The sequence below is a fragment of the Pangasianodon hypophthalmus genome, chromosome 12 (assembly GCF_027358585.1).
Source record: "Pangasianodon hypophthalmus isolate fPanHyp1 chromosome 12, fPanHyp1.pri, whole genome shotgun sequence".
NCBI classification, from domain to species: domain Eukaryota; kingdom Metazoa; phylum Chordata; class Actinopteri; order Siluriformes; family Pangasiidae; genus Pangasianodon; species Pangasianodon hypophthalmus.
Window position 1 is genome coordinate 23,966,945 of NC_069721.1, and position 18,195 is coordinate 23,985,139.

General features: G+C 39.2%; 2 protein-coding genes across 2 annotated transcripts in view; one reads left to right on the forward strand and one right to left on the reverse strand.

Moving 5' to 3' along the window:
• Positions 1 to 88: 88 nt before the first annotated feature.
• Positions 89 to 11,074, reverse strand: zgc:92749 (elongation of very long chain fatty acids protein). Its single transcript, XM_026914559.3, has 4 exons — positions 10,872 to 11,074; positions 7,031 to 7,162; positions 5,388 to 5,539; positions 89 to 3,127 (listed from the first exon to the last, which is right to left on the reverse strand). The coding sequence occupies exons 1-4, from the start codon at positions 11,024 to 11,026 to the stop codon at positions 2,685 to 2,687; spliced, it is 882 nt and encodes a 293-aa protein (XP_026770360.3). The 5' UTR covers positions 11,027 to 11,074; the 3' UTR covers positions 89 to 2,684.
• Positions 11,075 to 18,195, forward strand: part of LOC113527253 (matrix metallopeptidase-21) — a 25,388-nt gene continuing 18,267 nt past the window's right edge. The window contains exons 1-4 of the mRNA XM_034309130.2: positions 11,075 to 11,457; positions 11,835 to 11,914; positions 13,772 to 13,855; positions 14,723 to 14,819. Of these exons, the coding sequence (XP_034165021.2) occupies positions 11,852 to 11,914; positions 13,772 to 13,855; positions 14,723 to 14,819 (244 nt within the window). The 5' untranslated portion in view covers positions 11,075 to 11,457; positions 11,835 to 11,851. The remainder of the gene's footprint in view (positions 11,458 to 11,834; positions 11,915 to 13,771; positions 13,856 to 14,722; positions 14,820 to 18,195) is intronic.

The following is an 18,195-nucleotide window of genomic DNA, read 5'->3' on the forward strand; positions in this document are numbered from 1 at the left end:
TTATAGAAAAAAACTTAATAATCTTCAGCTCCTTTAGACAGCTGTTAGAAAATAGTTTCAATGTGAGGACAATTAAGGCGCATTCAGATGGATTTATAAAGGTAGTGCAGTGTTTATTCTTAAATGTAAACCATAAAAAAGGTATAAATGCTGTTTTAGGCATCTTTAGACAGCCATTCAGAATTTACATTAATCGACACATTTGTCAGATTACATTTACATTAAAATGCATGCGCGCGCACACACACACACACACACACACACACACACACACACACACACACATATAGCGTGTGTTATTTGTATAGCGCTTCTAACAATGGATAGTGTCACAAAGTAGCTTTACAGAGATATATAAATTCAGGATATAAATGTTAAATTTATATGTTTATCCCTAATGAGCGAGCCAGAGGTGACGGTGGTGAAGAAAAACTCCCTGAGATGATATGAGGAAGAAACCTTGAGAGGAGACAGACTCAACAGGGAATCCATTATCATCTGGATGACACCGGATAGTGCGATTATAAATAATTTCCCCTATATACTGACGGATGGATGGAGAGATGGATGGATGGATGGATTGACAGACACATGGATAGGCAGATGGTTGGGGGGACAGACAGATGGAAGGATGGATGGATGCTGTTGGATGGATGGACAGAAGGATGGGTATACTGTTGGATTCATGGATCGAAAGATGGATGGATGGATGGATGGAAAAGTGGATGGATGGTTGGATGGGTATACTGTTAGATTAATGGATGGATGGATGGATGGATGGATGTGTATACTGTTGGATTCATGGATGGACGGATGGATGGATGGGTATACTGTTAGATTTGTGGAAGGATGAATAGATGGATGGATGGATGGATGGATGGATGGATGTTTACACTGTTAGATTTGTGGAAGGATGAATAGATGGATGAATGGATGGATGGATGTTTACACTGTTAGATTTGTGGAAGGATGAATAGATGGATGGATAGATGGATGGATGTTTACACTGTTAGATTTGTGGAAGGATGAATAGATGGATGGATGTTTATCCTGTTAGATTTGTGGAAGGATGAATAGATGGATGGATGGATGGATGGATGTTTACACTGTTAGATTTGTGGAAGGATGAATAGATGGATGAATGGATGGATGTTTATACTGTTGGATTCAAGGGTGGATGGATGGATGAATAGATGGACGGACAGTCATAGAAATACACTGAGAATATATAAATGAGTGCAGGCTGATAAATAAAATTCTATTTTCGGTTATTGTTGGTTATTGGACGTGTTGGTGATAAAATGGGTTAAATCTTGTTTTTCTATCTACAGTGTAAGAGTTAAAGAGTTAATTTCAGGCCTCGAGTTGGACAGTGCGCTTCTCTGGAGCTGATTTGTGCTGCAGTACAGTCCAGTAGCAATAAACCGCTGGTGTTGAATCCACACGTACAGGACACTGTGTGGGAAACACTGGCTTAAATACTATATCAGAGCTTTATAATAATATATCTCGACTGATGTGAGAGTCAGACGTTTGTCTTTACTGACCACAGTGAGTTAACATTAAAAATAAATGAGATAGAATCGGATAGACATGGAGAAGACAGACGCAGTGTTTGAGTTCCACCACCAGGGGGCAGTGTCTGACTGAAAGGACACACTACAGTACACTACACCTCTTACTAAGTTCAAGCATTTTATACAGAATCACTTTTATAGTCATTTTTATAAGCAATCGTAGATTACTAATTAGAATTTTGCTGGTTCGCAGTGTTTCTAAGCGTCAAATCAATAAACGTAAACACAGAAAGTCCAATAGAAACTCATACATACTCATGTGGCAGAGAATAAATTTACATCTTTTTAGATGATGCAAGATTTTAGATTGTTAATTAAAGTAGAGAAGCTTATTCAAGCTTTATTACATTTTCAGTTGAGGGCTAATTATCCTTTGGAAGGCCAGTGATGATGTCACTGCTGTTGTCAGCGAGCTAAAATATGGATATTCTCAAATGTTTCATTCTCTAATGATTAAATCTAATTTATTTAAAAAAGGAGACGTGACCTTCAGACAAATTCAATAAAAGACTGTGCGAAAACTGTGTGTGTTCTCCATGTCAGATTAAACGATAAAGATCCTCTAACGATAGACCTGTGATGAAGGAAAATTACTACGTTCTGCGTAGTTTACGTCGTCAGTCAGTGAGATCAGGAATTCAGCGTAAACACACATTTTTCATAGGAAATAAGGCAAATTTTTCTGTCCACTAGTGTGTTTAGTTTACGATTACTATGTATTACTACGTGTTTGTAGATGTGGTGTGTGTTTTGCGTCATCCTGTGCCGTGCTCCTATTTGTTGGATTTTCGACGAGCGTCGTAGCAGCGCTCACACTCTGGGATTTTCATAAAAAAAGATTTCTTACACTTTGGTTTCAGTGACGCTAAAACGCCCGGTGAGAATATCACTTCACGTGACCACCGATCTCAACTCACAAACAAAGAATTATGTTAACAAGGTGCGATTTTTGTCTGTGGCAGCAGTTTAAATCTGGCTTAACTGAACACTTTGTATGTTTCCTGACACACATACACACCAGAGACCCCGTAATTTAAACCCTGGACAGACAGACAGTTAGTTAGAGAGACAGACAGAAAGACAGCACCCACTCCCATCCAACACACACTATTCAGCTTTAACTCTTCTCTCCCCAGCCGTGACCTTCTTCCCTCCTTTCATGTAGGACTGGTAGAAGAAGGAGGTGAAGAGCAGCAGATAGCTGAGGTACATGAGCGAGCCCCAGGTGATGTTGCTGTCCGTGGATCTGCACATCGTGTCGTTCTGCCAGCGGTACACGAGCGCCAGCACCATCAGGCCCAGAGCCATCTGTAGAGTCTGGAGGGCGGTGATGATCATGGCGCAGGGCCGAGGGAGGTGCAGGCCGGCCGCTTTCGCCGCGTAGTAGCTGTACATGAGCGAGTGCACGGTGTAGTTCATGGTGACGAACCAGCAGCCTCCTGCAACTCGCTCTCTGTAGGTGTACCACGAGTACAGCAGCACCGTGATGTGGTGGTACCAGTGCAGGAAGATCAGACGCTGCTTACGCAGAACAATGAACACTGTGTCTCCTGGGGATGGGGGGACATGACACAGAACCAAAAATCTTGTTTATTGCATGCAGAATATAAATTAGATCATTTTGTATTTTAAAAAATATTGTTTGGTTTTTTTTCTAATGACCCCAATGACTATTAATATTATACACTGCTCAAAAAATGAAAAGAACACTTTGAAAACACATCCGATCTCAATGGGGAAAAATATCATGCTGGAGATCTGTACTGATATGGACTGGGTAATGTGTTAGGAACGAAAGGATGCCACATCGTTTGATGGAAATGAAAATGATCAACCTAGAGGGCTGAATTCAAAGAAATTCTGAAAATCAAAGTGAAAAAAATGATGCAGCAGGCTGGGCCATTTTGCTGAAATTTCATTGCAGCAACTCAGAATGGTACTCAGCAGTTTGTATGGCCCCCACGTGCTTGTATGCACGCCTGACAACATCGGGGAATGATCCTAATGAGACGACGGATGGTGTCCTGGGGTATTTCCTCCCAGATCTGGACCAGGGCATCACTGAGCTTCTGGACAGTCTGAGGTGCCACCTGGCGGCGTCGGATGGACCGAAACATAATGTCCCAGAGGTGTTCTATTGGATTTAGGTCAGGCGAGCGTGGAGCCATTCAATGGTATCAATTGTTTCATCCTCCAGGAACTGCCTGCGTACTCTCGCCACATGAAGCCTGGCATTGTCGTGCACCAGGAGGAACCCAGGACCCACTGCACCAGCGTAGGGTCTGACAATGGGTCCAAGGATTTCATCCCGATACCTAATGGCAGTCAGGGTGCCATTGTCTAGCCTGTAGAGGTCTGTGCATCCCTCCATGGATATGTCATGCTGAACGATGTTACAGGTAGCATAACGTTCTCCACCGCTTCTCCAGACCCTTTCACATCTGTCACATGTCCTCAGGCCACCCTCATGAAGTCTGTTTCTGACTGTTTGGTCAGAGACATTCACGCCAGTGGCCTGCTGGAGGTCATTTTGTAGGGCTCTGGCAGTGCTCATCCTGTACCTCCTTGCACAAAGGAGCAGATACCGGTCCTGCTGATGGGTTAAGGACCTTCTACGGTGCTGTCCAGCTCTCCTAGAGTAACTGCCTGTCTCCTGGAATCTCCTCCATGCTCTTGAGACTCTGCTGGGAGACACAGCAAACCTTCTGGCAACGGCACGTATTGATGTGCCATCCTGGAGGAGTTGGACTGCCTGTGCAACCTCTGTAGGGTCCAGGTATCACCTCATGCTACCAGTAGTGACACTGACCACAGGCAAATCCAAAACTACTGAAAACCAGTCAGAAAAGATGAGCAGGGAAAAAAATGGCAGTGGCCTCCACCTGTAAAACCATTCCTGCTCTGGCGGTCGTCTCATTGATGCCCATCTAGTGCACCTGTTGTTAATTTCATTAACACCAAAGCAGCTGAAACTGATGAACAACCCCCTCTGCTACTTAACTGACCAGATCAATATCCCAGGAGTTTAACTGACTTGATGCTATACTCTGATTAAAAAGTGTTCCATTAAATTTTTGAGCAGTGTATTTATAGCTACTGTATATCTATATTATAATATATCTACTGTATATTATATCTATGCTATGCTATGCATACATTTTTTCTATTTTCATTGTTGAACTCTTCATTTAAATGTGGTTTGTCTGAATGTGCCTCCAATTAACATTTCATAATCGTAAGAAATAAAATCTTCAGAGTTAGAATGATATTCATAATATGAACCTAAATGTAAAATAATTTAATAAAAACATTTTCGTGAGTTCTCTAACCACTCCATATGTCAATCAAACAACCCCACATGGGGTCACGAACCCTAGTTCAGGGACCGCTGCTGTAGATTTTTCTTTTTTGCGTAAATATATGTGATATGTCTCGCTGAATACGGTTTGAAATATTATTTATTAGATTTAGATGTAAGCTTTATTTTAGACGCAGAGATCCCAAAGGCATTGGGCATCCATTCTTTTTTAATAATAATAATAATAAGAAGAAGAAGAAGAAGAAGAAGAAGAAGAGGAATAAATTGCAAGGATATTTTGACTGTGTGTTTTTAATAAATCTATTTTTGTCTATTTTTGTTGGAACACATCCTACAAAACATGATGAGGAAAGCTTAAATTATACATTTACAAAATATAGCAATTCATGGGTATGCAAAATCAGGCAAAAACTTTTGAGGTGCAGAAGAGTACACTCTTGCGCTGTGTTCATGTTGAGCCATTTTATCTGTAAATAAAACTATGACCTCACCGAGCTCCGGCACTTTGCTGAGGACGAAGACGTAGGCCCAGAACTTGCTGATGGGGGCGCTGTAGAAGTTCGTGTCACACACGGTCTTTCTGAATCCGCCGGTGCTGAAAAGCTCCAGCATGTAGGATCCTGTACGCACTGTTCCTATTATACTGAGCACAAAACACATCACTCTGCTCACTCACACTGACTGCACACAGAAGGATGGAAAATTCGTACTACAAAATCCCAAAACGCCTCCTAACTGGGAATTCCTACTTGGGAACACAGCAGCACTTCTCACCTTTAAATGAGTTACACTGTATATACAGATATTTACTTTAGATCAGTCAGCATACAGACATTTGTCACTTCTACAACACTGACTGTACAGTTCACTGTTTTAAGGAGGTCAATATACAGCACTCATCACACAAATATACAGCACTCATCACTGATAGCTAGCGTTTTCCTAACAAAAGACAAACATGGAGGCGTCCATGTTTTTTTCCTACTTTGTATCATGAATGTATGACTGCCAAAAATGGTGTAATAACAAATTCTGACTTATCACTTCTGAGTAAATACAAACACAGCATAAGGCTTTGGGTTACTGATCAGAAGGTCGAGAGTTCAAGCCCCAGCACTGCCAAGCTGCCACTGTTGAGCCCTTGAACCTTAACCCTTTCTGCTCCAATAGAGCCTTATCATATCTGACCCCAACTTCCTAACAAGCTGGGAAAGAAAGGCATTGATTTATTTATTTTTTTGACACGTATCTCCTTAAACACACGTTAGACAGAGCCAGGAAAGTATATTTCAGATTATGTACCATGAACAGTTTCATTACGATTCTCAAACAATACCAAGGATCCTTGGAATCTTTCCACAGGACCTTTAACCCCATTATGAGATTTTATTAACGACCTTATTGTCTCATCTGAATGGGACAACAATGCCTTTTTAATTAATTAATTTACTCTTCTTACTATTTGTACTATATTTACTAATTTCTTTAGTACTTATGAAACACAACATGTTCTTTTGGACTTTTTTACATACGTATTGAACTGTTAAAAACTGCAATAATGATAATAACATGATCCTCAGGGTGTAAATATTTCATGTAGCATGTGCTTCATCTTCCAACAACAATTCAAATGAACAAATAACTACTGGGCTTTTAAATAAACAGATGGATTGATTATTTTCTATAATCAAGAAGCGTTTTATTCCTCTTACACTACAGCAATTTGCCAACGATTCCACATTTTTATTTAATAAAGAATGACGCATCATTTTTTATTCGTTTATAGTTACAGTTACAAAGTTATAGCTTTACCACTGACACTGGAGACTCCTTCCTTAAATGTTAGATAAACTTGTCTTTACAGAAAACTTCACGATATCAACGATTACACACGTTTTTGTTTTTATCTGTTTGTGTGGCGCGTCTGCCGTACAGCTATTATGTTATCGTTTCTATAGTAACAACTCATTCATAACACAGACTCGTATTACAGTACAGCAGTAATATTTTTATTACAACAGTATAATGACATTACTGTAGAAATAAGATTTACTGGCATATAAAGTTTATTACAGAGCACTTTTTTTAACCCAGCATCGTGTCATTCCATCATAAATCCAGTCCCTGAGCTCACCTGAACACAGCCAGGCTGAGGGACCAGAGCACCAGCGGAACACGCAGGTCCAACTTCTGTCTGTCTCTCATCAGGTACCGGCCGAGGAAAATAACCGCGGCGTACAGAGCACACAGCACAAAGGACGTGGTCCTGTAACACACACACACACACACACACACACACACACACAAAATATTATAGTATTAAAGTATAGTTCTACTCAGACAACAGTGACGCCTGAAAGTTATTTATTCACATAACGATATATAATGAGACAGACAGACAGACAGACAGAGAGCCAGGCAGATAGATAGACAGGAGAGAAGATGACAGGCAGACAGATAGATAGTTAATAGAAAGAGAAAGAGAGACAGGCAGATAGATAGGCAGACAGAGAGACAGAGAAACAGACAAGAAGAGAGAGAGTCAGAGAGTCAGATAGTCAGACAGACAGACTGAGAGACTGATAGACAGTCCAGCAGACAGACAGACGAACAGACAGGCAGAGAGATAAGAAAGCAGATGGGCAGAATGTGAGACACGTAGGACAGACAGACAGATAAAGAGCTAAATAGATAGACAAACAGACAGACTCAACACCAGAATTATTGGCACCCTTCCTGAAAATGAGCAAAAATGAAAATATTTAGTGGACACTTCCAATAAGACTCTCCCAAAAATCTAAATTGTTGACACCCCTATATTTAATATTTGTTAAAGAGGCTGTAAGGTTAAAGCACGTCTGTCAGTTTGATAAAGTGACACACCCACAGCACGTCTGATAGAAAAAGCAGATGTTGATTAAACTGAAGCAATCACGACCAGGACAAAGGCAAGAGCCAAAGGTTATTCTCCACCTGAACTCTGTCTCGTTACACACTACAGGTGTTATATAACGCTCAGTGAATACAGAGGCTCTGCTCACTCGCCCCAGGTCACTGATCCATCAACCCGCAGTCAGATACGTCACGGACTGGCACCAGCACACACCCAGCGGTGTAAGTGATGTTTAAACCTCTTTTATGGATATGCACGTGGAGTGTGTAAGAGTGTGTGTGTGTGTGTGTGTGTAGAAGGGACAGTCAAATGTCCTCAGATGATCCTGCAAAAGAGGGACTTTGGACGTCTTTTCTGAAAACTGCTTGATCATCGTCTCTCATGCAGTTATCAGTGTAAAAGTTATCAAAATTAATACATGTTCAATTCATCATGTCTATTTACTGTAATGCAATAATAATTCTATTCTATAGAGCGATAATCCGTGACATCATGTACTGTGAAGTTTAGGATGGAGATAGAGAGACAGATAGGAGGAGAGACAGATAGACAGACAGACAGACAGGCAGACAGACAGAAAGACAGGCAGGCAGACAGACAATCAGAGAGGCAGGCATGCAGACAGACAGGCATATAGGAAGACAGACAGACAGATATATAGGAAGACAGACCGTCAGACAGACAGGCATATAGGAAGACAGACAGACAGATATATAGGAAGACAGACCGTCAGACAGACAGACATATAGGAAGACAGACAGACATATAGGAAGACAGGCATGCAGACAGACAGGCATATAGGAAGACAGACAGACAGATATATAGGAAGACAGACCGTCAGACAGACAGACATATAGGAAGACAGACAGACATATAGGAAGACAGGCATGCAGACAGACAGGCATATAGGAAGACAGACAGACAGATATATAGGAAGACAGACCGTCAGACAGACAGGCATATAGGAAGACAGACAGACAGACATATAGGAAGACAGACAGACAGACATATAGGAAGACAGACAGACAGACATAGGAAGACAGACAGACAGACATATAGGAAGACAGACAGACATATAGGAAGACAGACAGACATATAGGAAGACAGATGGATAGGCAGATGGACCTACAGATAGCCAGACATGTAGGCAGGCAGGCAGACAGACTCACAGACACAGACAGATAGACAGGCAGACAGACAGGTATATAAGAATACAGATAGGCAGGCAGATACACAGATAGACAGACAGACAGACTGGCACAGAGACAGGCAGAGAGATAGACAGATTCAGGACAGCATTCATATCTTATCTTGGACAAATGTGAATACAGAATCACGTGTCTCTTCTAAATGAAGGCAATCTCATAATTCTGGTTACGGCACGAGAGTTCCTAAAAAACCCACAATGCACAGGGCTGGTGCTCACACTGAGGAAGTTACATTTATAGATATAAACTTATTGTAAGACCTAACTCTGAAAAACTAGCAAGTGATGGTGAGTGAAGAAATATCGCGTGCTCCGTGAGCTAACCAGTACAACACCAAGGACTAAGAATCGTTCATCTCCATCTATACATCTCCTACAAACACCCAGCCTCCATCTACATCTACAGACATAACGTTACTAATTTATTTTAGTATTGCTATTTAGTATTTAGTATTGCATTTATTGCACATTATTGAACATTACATCGCACAACGGCACATATTGCACAAAACTGCACATATCTGCACTTTATATCAGTACTGTCAGACTGCTGCTGCCATCCATATATACACCTATTCTTATGCTCTTTTTAATGTATATATTTTGTATATATTTAATAAATAGTTACATTGATATATTTAATAATATTTAATATTATATTTAACCTAAAATTACTAAACAGTTGTAAAAAAGCATTTCACTGCAAGTCGTACTGTGTATGGTTATGCACGTGACACATAAAATTTGAATTTGAAAAAGTTTGAGTTGAAAGTAGAACGCACAGCGGATGAAAGACTTACACATTTCTCAAAGAACTTCTACTTAAGCTTCTTAAAGTACACTGCAGATACCAGGGATGGATGGAAGAAAAAACAACAACAACAAGGTTTCTAAAGAAATGTGATGTTTTGAGCGAAAGTCTTTCATCAGCTGTAAAAGCAAAGCTGCAGGAGGGGAAGGCAGATTACTTTTACAGCTTTTCCTCAAAACGTCCTGTTTCTATATTCTACCTTCTGTATTATATAATACTTTTATATTTACTGTTACACTGCAGATAGATAGATAGATAGATAGATAGATAGATAGATAGAAAGACAGACAGACAGACAGACAGACAGATAGATAGATAGATAGATAGATAGACAGACAGACAGATAGATAGATAGATAGATAGATAGATAGATAGATAGAAAGACAGAAAGACAGACAGATAGATAGATAGATAGATAGATAGATAGATAGATAGATAGATAGATAGATAGACAGACAGAAAGACAGACAGATAGATAGATAGATAGATAGATAGATAGATAGATAGAAAGACAGAAAGACAGACAGACAGATAGATAGATAGATAGATAGATAGATAGATAGATATAAACACAGACGGATAGATAGATAGATAGATAGATAAAAACACAAACAGAAAGACAGACGGACAAACAGATAGATAGATAGATAGATAGATAGATAGATAGATATAAACACAGACGGATAGATAGATAGATAGATAGATAGATAGATAGATAGATAAAAACAAACAGAAAGACAGACAGACAAACAGATAGATAGATAGATAGATAGATAGATAGATAGATAGATAGATAGATAGATAGATAGATAGATAGACAGACAGGTTTACTGAGTGATTTCAGTAATATATGGAAAGTTTTGCCTTGTCTTAAAACTAATTAAGATTTTTTTAGTTATATTTTTTATTTCTATAGAATTTATAGAATACTAAAAAGAAATGTGTAATGGAATGTAATCAGAGAGTGTCTTATAATATTCAACCTAGACAGACTGATGGATGGATTGATTGATTGATTGATTGATTGATTGACAGAGTAAAAGTGAATTGATCAGTTTACTCACCAGTTTTCCTCAAACCATTTAAATGCGACTTTTTCATCGAAACGCCGCTCGAAGTCAAAATATACTGTAAGTAACGTCTCATTCATTTTTTTTTCTTTAAGTTTAAATATACTCAGTTTGGTTAAGAGAACAATTTGAACTCGACAGACTGTCATTCATTAAATCTACACCAGCAGGTCTGCTGTACCACCCTCCAGCGTCACCTTTTTCCTGGTAGCCAATCACAGCTCAGGTAGCAGGGTGGTACTAGCCAATCATAGATTGGAAGGCGGGACTAAAATACTCCAATCAGCCAATAAGATGACTCTGACTTCTGATACTTCCTTGTTGGGTTTTTTAAGATAAGTGTCTCATCCGGAAGAAAAACTATTTCATGAAATAAAATTACGGTTCATTTTAGAACACATTTATATGATGTTTATATAATAATAAATGTTGATAACTTATTTAAAGAATTTTAATTGCATAAATATATCTTGCAACGTGTAAGTTCACGAAAACCGAGCTTTAATTTTGAAGCACAGGTCATTTGGTGCTCTGTTACTTTACAGATGGGAAGAAAATAAAAACAAACCCAGCACTGGAGGTATATTTTATATATTTATTGATGTGTTATATCATGTTCTGAGTTTAAATATTGTCTAAGATGAGAGAAGGAGAAAGTGTAAAGGCATAATAAATATCCCTCGTTTGTGATGATCAGGAACTGCAGGTTTGTTTGTTTGTTTGTTTGTTTGTTTTTCTACTCCTATTTAGTGGTTGTGTTTGAAAAGGAGCCATTGTGGCAACCATGTGTGGTGTTGAAGCAGCTTGCATTGCTCTGTGAGCAGTTATCTGCTATCAGTTTGATGCATGTGTGTTTATCTTAAGGCGTTGTTCCATGTGCATTGTGCTTACTCACTGCTTATAACCGTTCATAAGCATGCACACTCCCCCTGTGTCACATTGCATTGTTGTTTGTAGTAGCTACAGGTGACAGAATGAAGGTGCTGGTGCTAAAGGAACCCAGAGAGAGTGAGAGTGGAGCAGATCCATACATCAAGGTAAGATCATCATTGTCATGATGACTGCAAAGTTCACCGCTCTGGTCTTGGAGATCCCCCTGCCCTGCACACTGGAGTGTTTTCTCTCATCTAACACACCTGATTTAACTCATTAAGGGCTGTTAATTAGCTGATTAGTTGAATCAGGTGTGTCAGAGGAGCAAAAACACTCAAATGTGCAGGACAGGAGGTTCTCCAAGACCAAGACCAGGACCAGCAGAACCTGTGGCTTAGAACAAGAGGAATATGCATCTGCTGAGGTCATAGTTCTATACTTTAACGTTTATTAGTTTATTTATTTGTAATACAGTCACTTGCGTAAGTAAATTTGCTTGCTTCTCTGATTAATGGTCTCCTCTAGAGAGTCATGGTCCTTCTGTATTCTTTTTAATGTCACTCTGTGGGATGTTCCCTGATGAATACTTTTCCAGAACTTCTTTTGATAGCTCCTTGTGAGCTTCATGATGCTGTTTGTTTAGGATGTTCTCTAACAAACCTCCAGAAACAGGTTTATTTTTCCTGAGATCACATGACACTTTGATAACACACAGGTCGACTCCATTCGACTAATCATTTGACTCCTGATAGGCACTGGTTATACAGAACTAATTTAGGGGTTTCATAGCAACAGGGGGGCAAATACTTATACAATCACTACATTTAAATTTTTTGATTTGTAAATAATTTTGCAAACTATATCAATTTTCCCCTGCACCTCAGTATTATGGGTTGCTCTGTGTGGAATCATGATAGCTAGATGGATAGATCCATGACACTCGATATCTGTCTCTATAGATAGACGGCTCTTTTCAGTGAATCAGATCATTTGACTCGGCTCACAAATAAGAATCAACTCCCAAACGACTCACTGCCTCTTCTTTTTGCGATATTTTGTCCAGTGATTGTTCATCTTTGCCTGAAATCTTACTGCACATTGTCATCACTTTGCAATTCATTCATTCACTCCTCCTCAGTAAGTGCTGTATCCAGGTCAGGGTGGCGGTGGATCCGGTGCATACGTTTCACTTAATGTAATTTTAATAGAGATGTGTACCGACAACGATACTGAAACCCGGAGTTACTAACTACTGTGTAACTCCTAACTAACCAAATTTTAAAAAATACTAAGTAACTCCTAACTAACCAAATTTTAAAAAATACTAAGTAACTCCTAACTAACTTTAAAAACTATTAACTAAGTAACTCCTAACTAACTAACTAATTTTAAAAACTACTAAGTAACTCCTAACTAATTAACTAACTAACTAATTAAAAACTACTAAGTAGCCCCTAACTAACTTTAAAAACTTCTAACTACCAAGTAACTCCTAACTAACTAACTTGAAACACTGTTAAGTAACTCCCAAGTAACTAACTAACTTTAAAAACTACTAAGTAACTCCTAACTAACTAAATACCTAAAATTACTAAGTAACTCTTAACTAATTAACTAACTAACTAACTAACTAACTAAATAACTAACTAAATAACTAACCAAACTAACCAGTAGGTAACTAATAACTAACTAACTAACTAACTAACTTTAAAAACTACAAACTACCAAGTAACTTCTAACTAACTTAACACTGTTAAGTAACTCCCAAGTAACTAACTAACTTTAAACACTTTTCTTTCTTCTTTAAAATCTCCTAAAGCTTTAAAATGATTACAGGAAAATTACATCACTAAAAACAGAACTTACACACAACCACAGCTTTCACACCCCAGTCACTTACACTGCAAATATAATAAAGTATAAATATAATAACAATCAATACTAACACAATCAAAATATTTAACCCTTTACAGTTTCAGTAAAAATCTATGTTTTTGGATGTCTGGCTGTGTGTTTTTCAGGAGCTGGCAGCGTGTGGACACTCGGCGACACTCGTCCCCGTCCTGGCGTTTCAGTTTGTCTCTCTGGATCGTCTGTCAGATCGGGTTAGTATCAGATCTCACACACTTCTACACCAGCACTGTGGATTATAATATGCGTTTTGTTCTCAGGCAGATAGTTAGCACTCAGGAGCGGCTGGTGTAAACGTGCTAGCAGCGCTAAGCCCTTCCTTGCCTTTCTTAGATAAAACCCAGCAGTATGTTTTTATTTTTGGCGTCCATATTTATTCCAGATTATTTGCTGTTGGGTTATTTCAGATTTTTTTTAGACACGCAACATCAACACTGACGTTCTTTAGTAAAAAAAAAAAAAAAAAAACCACACAAAATGGTGTGAAAAAGTGAAAAGCGAGGCTGGGGCTGATTTCTTTCTGGCCCAGAATGTAGATTCACACAGCCAATCAGTGACAGTCATGTGATTCGACAGAGTGACGGAGTGACACGCCCCCTAAATTACATCTCCATTTACGCTGCTGTTTTTCCCCACGCACATCTGTGACACGCCATCAGCACCGACTGAGAAGAATTAATCCATGAAAAATGCCTTTTGAGGAAAGTAAATCACACACGTTGTCTAATCGAAATAGAAATTACACCGAAAGAAGAGATGACTGAACTTTTTTGGGTTTGAATGAAAGAGTTACAGCTTTCCTGTTTGTTTGGTACTCGGAGGAAACACAGTATGAAAAATTATGGATTAAAAATAAAATTCAAAGTGACAAATAATCTTGTCTATCTGTCTAATTGTGTGTGTGTGAGTGTGTGATAATTTGCCCCATATTATTATTATACTTATCCATCAGTAAGACCTCTGATTTAATGCATTCCTCAACAGTTTCATTGTCAAGTTATTGATAGATTTTAGATTTTAGCCCTCACATGAAGTGTGTGTGTGTGTGTGTGTGTGTGCAGCTGTTTGATCCGGACAGGCACGGGGGGCTCGTGTTCACCAGTCCTAGAGCGGTCGAGGCTGTGAGACGGTGCATTGAGAGCAGTACACACAGAGAAGGTCAGTGTGTGAGTGTGTGTGTTTGTGTGTGTGTGGTTTTTTTTGTGGTGAAACTTTATTTTAAGGAAGATGTACTATGATGTTACTAATTGTTAAATAAAGCTCAACAAACTTGTAAAAGGTTTATTCACTGTATATTAGTCGTTATCGCGACCTGTAATACAACAGACCTTGACATCTGTTATGTACAACCCCATTTCCAAAAAAATGCAAAGATTTACAAATCACATAAACCCATATTTTATTCGCAACAGAGCATACACAACATTTGAAATGTTTAAAGTGAGACATTTTACTAGTTTATGTCTCAAAAAAGTTGGGACAGGGGCAACAAAAGGCTGGAAAAGTAAATAATACTAACAAGAAACAGCTGAAGGAACATTTTAAAACTAATTGGATTAATTGGCAACAGGCCAGTAACATGATTGGGGATAAAAAGAGCATCTTATAGAGGCAGAGTCTCTCAGAAGTAAAGACCAGTGAAAAACTGCATGGGCAAGTAGTGAAACAATTTCAGAATAATGTTCCACAACGTAAAATTGCAAAGAATTTAAACACCTCATCATCTACAGTACATAATATCATAAAAAGATTCAGAGAGTCAGGAGAAATCTCTGTGCGTAAGAGACAAGGCCGAAAAGCAGTATTGGATGCCCGTGATCTTCAGGCCCTCAGACGGCACTGCATCAGAAACAGGCATGCTTCTGTAACGGATATCACTGCGTGGGCTCAGGAACACTTCAAAAAATCATTGGCATTAAACACAGTTCGCCGTGCCATCCACAAATGCAGATTAAAGCTGTACCATGCAAAAGGGAAAGCCATATGAACATGATCCAGAAACATCGCCGTCTTCTCTGGGCCAAAGCTCATTGAAAATGGACTGAGGCAAAGTGGAAAACTGTTCTGTGGTCAGACGAGTCCAAATTTGAAGTTCTTTTTGGAAATCATGGACGCCGCGTTCTCCGGACTAAAGAAGAGAAGGACCATCCGACTCGTTATCAGCGCTCAGTTCATCAGCCACCTTCTCTGATGGTATGGGGCTGCATTAGTGCGTATGGCACGGGCAGCTTATCCACATATCCAGATGACATCTTTTTCAGGGAATGCCTTGTATATTTCAGCAAGACAATGCCAACCCACATACTGCACGTCCTACAACAGCATGGCTTCATAGCAGAAGAATCCGGGTGCTCGACTGGCCTGCCTGCATTCCAGACCTTTCACCAACTGAAAATAGTTGAAGTGAAAAATACGGCCAGTTGAGCAGCTGGAATCCTACAGCAGGCAAGAATGGGACAAGATTCCACTCGAAAAACTCCAGCAACTCATCTCTTCACTTCCCAAACGTATACAAGCTGTTGTTAAAAGAAGAGATGTTACACAGTGAACATGTAAACATGGCCATTTCCCAACTTTTTTGAGACATGTTGCTGGCATTAAATTCCAAATGAGCTAATATTTTTCATAAACTAGTAAAATGTCTCACTTTAAACATTTCATATGTTGTGTATGCTCTGTTGCGAATAAAATATGGGTTTATGTGATTTTGTAAATCTTTGCATTCTGTTTTTATTCTGTTTTTATTTAGCGTCCCAACTTTTTTGGAAATGAGGTTGTAAAAATGAGTAAGAATTGTATTATTAATTGTAATCATTCCCAATAGACACTTTATTAAAGGCTTGTTATACAATCTGTCGCGCATAATCTAATAAACTAGACGTCCATGTTAGACCTGTAGGTTCTCTGCACTTACGTTTCAGTGCTTGATTGTTGATAACTAAAACTCTGCTTTAGCAAACAGAGCACGTGTTACGTTTTGTTCAGCTTTTATTAGCTCTTAAAGCCGTAAACTGCAGTCACTTGATGCTACATAGAACCTAAAAGTCCAACACCGTCATAATAATTCATTATCAATAGTTTGTTTTTTAATAAAGTGTTTATTGCACATTATTACAACTAATAATGTAATAATTACTCATTATCACCTAACAGATGTCTAGTTATGCACCAATACAGGTCATGTTTTTAATTAAAAATCACTAATACATTGTGAATAACAATTTACAAATGCCTAATTTGAGCTTTATTAAGTGACCTTATTTGACCTTTTATACATGTTCCTTGAAGTGTTACCGTTTTTATCCATGTTTACAAATAACAGATAAGATTTATAGATCAGCAAGTCTGTTTAAGACACTAAATTACTTTACTAGCTTGAATTATTATCACTGGAGTATATAATATAAATATATATCAATATACACTCACTGAGCACTTTATTAGGAACACCTGGACACCTACTTAGTCATGCAGTTATCTAATCAGCCAATCACCAGGCAGCATTGCAGTGCATCATGCAGGTACGGGCCAGTAGCGTCAGTTAATGTTCATATCAACCATCAGAATGGGGAAAAATGTGATCTCATGGCATGGTTGTTGGTGCCAGATGGGCTGGTTTGAGTATTTCAGAAACTGCTCATCTGCTTTCACACACAACAGTCTCTAGAGTTTACACAGAATGGCGCAATAAAGAAAAAACATCCAGTGAAACAACTTGTTGATGAGAGAAATCAACGTAAATTGGCCAGACTGGTTCGAGCTGACAGAAAGGCTGCACTAACTTAGATAACCACTCTGTACAACTGTGGTGAGCAGAAAAGCATCTCAGAATGCACAACACATTGAACCTCGAGGCAGATGAGCTGCAACAGCAGAAGGCCACGTTAGGTTCCAGGTTCAGGTTCCTCAGAAAGGTGAGGCTGCAATGGGCACAGGTTCACCAACACTGGACAGCTGAAGACTGGAAAACGTAGCCTGGTCTGATGAATCTCGATTTCTGCTGAGGATCACAGGTGATAGGGTCAGAATTTCCCATTAACAGCATGAATCCATGGACCTGACCTGCCTTGTGTCAACAGTCCAGGCTGGTGGAGGTGGTGTAATGATGTGGGGAATGTTTTCTTGGCACACTTTGGACCCGTTAATACCAATCAATCATCACTTAAATGCCACAGTCTATTTGAGTATTGTTGCTGACCATGTGTTTCCCTTCATAGCCACAATTTACCAATCTAATGGCTTATCATTCCAGCATGATAATGCACCATGTCACAAAGCAACAGTCATCTCCAACTGGTTTGATGAACATGATAATGAGTTCAGTGCTCTTCAGTGGCTTTCACAGTCACCGAATCTGAATCCAGTAGAACACCTTTGGTACGTGACAGAACGGGAGATTCACAGCATGAAAGTGCTCCTGAAAAATCTGCAGGAACTGCGTGATGTGATCATCTCAACATGGACTAGAATCCCAAAGGAATGTTTCCAACATGTTGTAGAACCCATGCCATGAAGAATTGATGCTAGTGTAAGA